At 57.7% G+C, this 7038-nt stretch overlaps 1 protein-coding gene across 1 annotated transcript; it reads right to left on the reverse strand.

Annotated features, from left to right (window-relative positions):
* Positions 1 to 3597: 3597 nt before the first annotated feature.
* On the reverse strand, positions 3598 to 4419 carry OLIG3 (oligodendrocyte transcription factor 3). The gene has a single exon (XM_017829663.1). It carries the CDS (start codon positions 4417 to 4419, stop codon positions 3598 to 3600), a length of 822 nt encoding a protein of 273 aa, XP_017685152.1.
* Positions 4420 to 7038: the final 2619 nt, after the last annotated feature.

The following is a 7038-nucleotide window of genomic DNA, read 5'->3' on the forward strand; positions in this document are numbered from 1 at the left end:
AGGGAAGGGAAGGGAAGGGAAGGGAAGGGAAGGGAAGGGAAGGGAAGGGAAGGGACTCTCCAAAGGTACCTCCTCGCCTGCAGCATCATATCTCCAAGTTGCTCAGCGTTTCCCCACCCATCAAAAAGGATAAGGAAACCACATCTCTTCAGATACTCTTTCCATTTTCCCTTCTCCACAGGTCAGGACGTGAAACCAGGGAGGCGAGTCTAGGGCGTTTGACTCGCACCTCCTGGAGTACGTCGCTGCCGCATAGGAGCCGGGGGGACGGGACATTTGCCTCCCCTTTCCTAACGACTCAAAATCCTGTCTCAGGCTCATGCGGCTGCTTGGTCGCTTTTGCTACAGAAAAGAGCGAAGAAGCCTGTTCACCCACCCTTGCTCCGCGGCTGGAAAACAGCCCGGCGCTGTCAGGGAATGCGAGACAGAGCCCGGGACGGCTCTGTGTGGCTGAGTGGGGGTCAAATGTCTCCAAAAAGACCTTTTGTTGAGGCAAGGCGCCCTCCGTCCCCAGGACCGAGGGGCCGAGCGGCAGAGATGCTTTAGGGCAAGGCAGCACTGCCGAGGATAGCGGCGGGTCCCGGTTACCTGACTGCCGGCTCCTGGACAGAGAGGGTGACTTCGTCCTCCTCTCAACTGTCATTTGCAGCCCAGTCCCGTCGCAGGCTCGGTAAGCTGTTGGCAGACGCAGCTAGGGGACAGAAGCAGAAGAAGCCGCTTCCAACGCTGCCCCGCTCGCCCCACTCCAGGGGAAAGGATGCAGGGCCGAGGAGGAATCGGGGTTGGAAAGATGGAGGATGCGGGGACGGGGCGATCGTGGCTTTGTGCCCCAACCGTGTCAGCCCCGCATGGAGGGATACGTCGGGGACAGTCGGGTCAGCTGAGGAGGAGCCGGCGGCCCCGCGTCGGGACTGGCATCCCGCAGGCCGCTCCCCGCAGCTCCCCGCTCCTCTGCCGGGTTTCCCCCGGCTTGTGCTTGCCCTCTGCTCAGGCAGCGCCGCCAGGGAAAAGGGAGGAGTGTGTGTGAGTGCCTCTGGCTGCCGGGGCCGGGCAGAGGCTCCAGCCCAGCCTCTCCCACCGGGACGGCGAGGCGGGTGCCCGCGTCCTGCACAGAGCCCGGAGCACAGCTCCGACGGCCCCAGGAGATCACCCCGCCGGCCCTCTCCTCAAGAACAGCACCTTACGGAGCACAGGTTGCACCCATAAGTCTCATTGCCCACCTCCCCGTCTTGCGCCCCCTCCCCGGCGGCAGGACTCCCTAATCCCTGAGACTGGGGCGGGCGGGGACCAGACACCGCCGTGACTTGGTCAGCGGCGAAAAAACTGAAAACAGCTGAAAACGGGAGGAAAAGAAGGAAGGAGGGAAGGAAGGAAGGAAGGAGGGAAGGAAGAAGGGAAGAAGGGAAGGAGGGAGGGAAATTGCAGCGTATCTTGATCATCTTGCTGAATTACAGTAAGGATTTACTTCAGCCAGGGAGTGATTTCTGAGAACATGATTTGTTAGTTCAGTATGTTTTCGAGGCAAATATACATTCTTCTTTTTCTTCTTTTCATTTTTCAAATGTTTGCGTTTGGGTGCTTATCTCTTAACCTTGATTTGAGTGCTGCAGTTCACCAGCGCGGATCACCCACAGGTGCCTTCAAAAATTGTTTGGCATTTCGGTTTAAATGCTCCACCCATCCTTCCTCTCTCACTACTCACCTTGCGAATCAGGGGGAGTCGTCTTCTCCGCGTTTCTTCAGGCCCTTCCCGGACATTCCCTTTCCCGTAAGACAGGGGGCCGTGGTCTGGGTGGGGGGTGCAGGACCCGCTCCCGTGTGCGGAGCCAGAGGGCGCTGGGAATCGCCAGCCGCGCTCCCTCGAGGATGCCGCACCCCACCGCGCTGCTCCCCATGGAGCACCGCCTCCCGGCGGGGCAGATATGCCTATCCCAACCCTGTCCATCTAGCCATTTCCCTCCCGGGAAAGGGCCGACAGCTGGATCTCAAAAAAAAAAAGTTATTGCCCATAAACGCCCCAGCGCCCCTCCCAGTGGTGCTCGCGGCCCGTCCTCCCGCCGCCTGGCTCTGTCTGTGGGACCGGCCATCGGCTGAATTCCTGCCGGCTCCCAGCCCAGTGGAAAACTGCCGGAAGCTGCCCGGCAGCTCTCGCACAGCGGAGCACGTCGGGCTCGTGGCTGCTCCCAAGCCGCACACGGGGATGCGCCGACCTCCTCCTAGTCTGGGCTGGGGAAGTCCTGGCGAAACCCAAAGCGATCAAATACGGCGCCTTTTCTGAGCGTCCAGTCCCGGACAAAAGCGAAACAGTCAGCTTGGAATTTATTTTTTATTTTATTTGGAAATCTCATCCAGAAACACTGGTCAATAATAAATATATTGATAGTTATCAAGAATATATAAAAAATAAAGACACGGTGTTGTCTTTGAGGCCCCAACCGAAAACAAACAAACAAACCAACAATCGAAATTAATAATAACATTATTTCAAGCAAAATCCCAGGAAAAAGTATCGGAAAGGAAATAAACAGCAACAAAGCTTCCGATTTAGTTCTACAAGTCACTGATGTTGCAAGAGCTGACTCCGCATGCAAAACCAAACTGTAGCAATGCGAAAAAAACCCCAACAAACAAACAAAAAACACCCCAAAACAACAACAACAAAACAAACAACAACAACCCCCCCAAAAAACAACAAAACAAAACATAACAAAAAATAACCCAAAGCCAGCATGAGAAATTAGTACCCCAGCCAGCTGAACTAGCACACTTCACTGAGAACAGGAGATCAAAGATTTGGCAAAACAGATCCGCAGGATGGTTGTGTTGTGTTTTGCACTATTTTCCTCTTTTTTTTTCTTCACAGAGGGAAGAAGAGAAAGTACCGCAAACAAAACAGCATCACAGCGAAATTTGGAGGAAACAATGAAAGAAAGAAACAAAACAACACCCAACCACAAAACCCCCAAACTATAAACCACACTCGAAAACTTCAGTGAATTGTCTCGGAAGTCCCTGTTGCCAGGGGAGCTGCCTGTGGCCGGTCCCCGCTGGTGACAAGCTGGGGTGGGAAGCATGCATGCACTCTGGGCTACCTTGGGCCGCCGCTGCGCTGATGCAGCCAGATTTGGAGCGGGAAATTTCGGAGGTGTCGCCGTGCGAAAGGAAAGAAAGGAAAAGCCAGGAAAAAGAAGGGGGGAAACCCCCAAACTGATCTCATCGTCTCTTAGTTGCGAAAACTACAACGACAACCATGTCTTTCTTTTTTTCCTTTTACATACATTTTAAGGAATCATTTGCATTTGATTACCATCAGCGGCATTAATATTATTATTATCATCATTATCATTCTTTTTACAACAGGGACTTTTTTTTTTTCCAGTTAGTATAGTAAGAAAACATCGCCCGAGGAGCTGGGTATAACATTACCTTTGCAAGGTCCTTACTACACTAATCCTGTGTTACAGGGGGGTTGGAGGGGCGGGAGGCAGCGGGGGCAGGTCCGTCGGCGGCCCGAGAGGGGGCTGGCAGCAGCCCCCTCTCCGTCCATGGGAGCGCTGGCCTCGGCGCAGCCCCAGCGGTCAGGGGAGCCCCGCCGAGTCACTTCAGGAGGTCCTTGGTCTCCCCCGAGATCCTGGCCATGTTGGACGCGGTGAGGGCCGAGAGGTGGGGCGGGGGAGGCATCTGGCAGATGGTGCAGGGGCACGGCAAGCCCGCCCAGTGCTGGAAGCCGCTGCCGAGCTGCAGGGCGGGGGGTGTCGAGGGGGTCTTGAGCAGGGAGTGTGGGGGCCGGATCGTGCCGATGGCCGGCAGGGAGGCGGAGAGGGAGGAGGAGGTGTTGGCGGAGGACAAGGCACTGCCGAGGATGGGGTGCACCTGGTGCACAGTGCCGGCGGCGTGGGGAGGGTGCCCGGTGGAGTGTCCCACCGTGCCGCAGTGAAAGGCCGAGTGGTGCCCCCCGTAGATTTCCCCGACCAGCCTCTTCATCTCCTCCAGGGAGCTGGTGAGCATCAGGATATAGTTTCTGGCTAGCAGTAAGGTGGCGATTTTGGAGAGTTTTCTCACGGAAGGTCCGTGGGCGTAGGGCATCACCTCCCGCAGTCCGTCCATGGCGAGGTTGAGGTCATGCATCCTCTTACGCTCCCGACCGTTGATCTTCAGCCGTAGCTGCTGCAGGTCCTGCTCCGAAAGCTGCTTCTTGATTTTGTACTTGCTGCCTTCCCCTCCGGCCTTGGAGCCGTTCCTGGTGAGGCCTTCTCCGGACATCTTCTGCACCAGGTCGTTCTGGGTGGAGGAGACAGAGTTGAGCCGGCTGTCTTGGTGGTGGTGATGGTGGTGGTGGTGGTGGTGTTCTCTCAGATACATCTCATCCATGTCTGGCGAGGAAGCTCTGCTGGAGACAGAGCTGGAGTCAGAATTCATTGTATTCAGGCTTCTGAGCAAGAAACTCTTCCCTGCTCTGGAGGTGGTGGAACAAGACCACTCTCCTTCAAAAAGAAACAAAAACGAAGCAAAAAAGAAGTAAACGGACGGCAGGATCTGCCAGCGAAGGGCTGGAAATGGAGGAAGAAGAAAAGCCCCTCAGCCCCCTCTCTTCAATCTCCCTCCTCTCTCTCTCTCCCCCCCGGTTACTCAGCCTGTTTACAGGATGGCTAGTTAGTGTATGCTTGGACTAACCTCAGCCTGAAAAAGAGGGGCTTTTATAGAGCTGCAGCAGAGAGCAGAGACAAAAGGAGCCCTCCTATGTATAATGGTCTAGTTAGGATGACGTGCCATTATTCAGGGCGGTGCGCTTTGACTGTCCCATTTAGCAAGGACCCCTATTCATATTCATTGTGGTGCCACCCGGGACACCTCAGCCATGGACCATCAGGAGTCAAGGAGACACAAAACCCCTCTGATTGACACCGCACACTCATCGCTCCGTGTGCGCTCCTTCTCCTCCCCCTGCCCCCTCATTTCCAATATAAAACCTCATCCCGTCTACAGTAGGGAGGCAGGGGGCTGCGAAGGGCTGCGCGCCTGCTCGGGGCCGTCCAGGAAACCCCAGTGGCGGGCGGCAGCGGGCAGGAAGCCCGGGGAAGTACCCCCGCTATGGCAGGAGGAGAGGACGTTGGTCGCCCCCGTCCTGCAACATGCCCGGCTCCAGCCGGGGCTCCCCGCTTTGTTTGCCTTTTCCTCCCCCTCCCCCTGTCCTCCCCGGCCGGGGTGTGTGGTGCGGCACCGGCTGCCCCTCGCCTGGGCGGGCTGGCCGCGACTGCCTCGTACCTGGGTCGCTGCTTTGTTTAAATGAGCGATGATGACTCAGGCAGCCGCCGCGGGGAGATGCTGGTTGGGAAACCCGCCTCCCCCCGGGCCAGTGACTCCCTTTAAATAAACGGGGAAAGCCAGGGTGCGGAGGAAAACTGATGTGCTTGGCGGCGGGAGGGGCGACCGGCAGTCCCCAGGGCTCCGCGGCCCCGGGCTCCGTCGGGAGGGCGGCGCGGCCGGAGCGGCCGTCGGCAGGACCGACAGAGCCGGGCAGGGCCGGACGCAGGCGGGAAGGGAGCCAGCTCGGGGGGCAGCGCTGCAAATATACCCAGGCTTTAGCGCCAGTAAGTAGAAGGGGCCCGGCACCGGGCGCAGCCAACGGTGGAGCGGGGAAGGGAGGGGGTGCGTGGGGCTGGGCTGGTTGTAGCTCCGCCGGGCAGGGCGGGCGGGGCCCCTGGGGCGGGTGTCACCTCCCTAGCTCTCGGCTGAGCTACTTCTCTGCCTCGGGTGCGGACTGAGCCGGCCTGGCCACCTGCGGGGTCTGCCGGTCTGGGGAGGTGAGAATCCCCTCGCAGCGACGGCGGCGGTAGTAGCCTGCGTGTCCGGGGAAGGGCGTGTGATCCTCCACTGGATCTTCCCAGGCCCCAGTGGTGCGTACGCGATGAGTGTGGGGCTGCCAGCCAGGACAGGGCCTGAGCCACCGGCGTCGGACGGGCTCTGGAACTCCCAGAGCCGGCCCTGGTGCCCCCCTCCCTCGTGTGAAACCGACGGGCCGAGTGTTCACCTTCCAAAGGGCGTTTAGGGCCCAGCAGAAATCTCCTTGGCAGTATCTCACTCCTCCATAGTGTCCAGGCCCCGAGGAGGGCGAAGAGTAAGGAAAAGAGGAATATTTTCGTCCGGCTGGGTCTAATTGCGGTTAATCTGCTGAGCAAAATGAAAGCTTTCTGATTTCTGCACTGTCAGTAAATCCTGCGGTGAGAAGAAAAGAAAAGAAAAGAAAAGAAAAGAAAAGAAAAGAAAAGAAAAGAAAAGAAAAGAAAAGAAAAGAAAAGAAAAGAGAAAAGAAAAGAAGAGAAAAGAAAAGAGAAAAGAAAAGAGAAAAGAAAAGAGAAAAGAAAAGAGAAAAAAAAGATTTAAGAGGATATATTAAAAGTAACTCAACGAGACCTGGGCTTTATCCCGCTTCCACCGCGAAAGCCACAAACCCACTCTGACTTTTCCTCAGCTGACAGGTTTGCCAGACATACAGGCAGGAACCTCTGCCCGGCCCGGATCCCACAGTGCCGTCCGCCCCCGCCGAGCCGGGCGCCGCCTGTCTCCTCATCCCGCGGAGCAGCTCTCCGGGTGGCTCCCGGGGGCTACCCGCTCCTCCCTCAGTCCTTTTCTCCCATAGAGCCGGGGAGAAGCAAATGAATAAAAATTGATACGGTGACGGCGGCAGCGGCATAACAACGCGCAGAATAGGGTGAAAATCCCGGCCCCGGGGCGGGAGGCTGTCAGCCCTTATCCCCGCGTCCGCCGCTCCGGAGCAGACGCGCAGCTCGGTTTGGGGAAGTTCGGGTCCGACGGGGACATAGAAGAGGAAGGCGAAAAGATGCCGTCGGGGAAAGCAACAGGAGGGGTCCCATCCTCACCTCCGTCAGGGCGGGCTGCTCCAGAGAGCCCTGCTTCACTCCGGGCTGGGGGTTTCATCGGGATGGGGCCGGGGGACGATCCAGTGCAGCCAGTGCATCGCGGAGAGGAGAGGGGCTGGCGCTGGGACGAGAAGTAAGGGTCGGCTCGGGACTCGAA

The sequence above is a fragment of the Lepidothrix coronata genome, unplaced genomic scaffold, assembly GCF_001604755.1.
Source record: "Lepidothrix coronata isolate B3197 unplaced genomic scaffold, Lepidothrix_coronata-1.0 Scaffold167, whole genome shotgun sequence".
NCBI classification, from domain to species: Eukaryota; Metazoa; Chordata; class Aves; order Passeriformes; family Pipridae; genus Lepidothrix; species Lepidothrix coronata.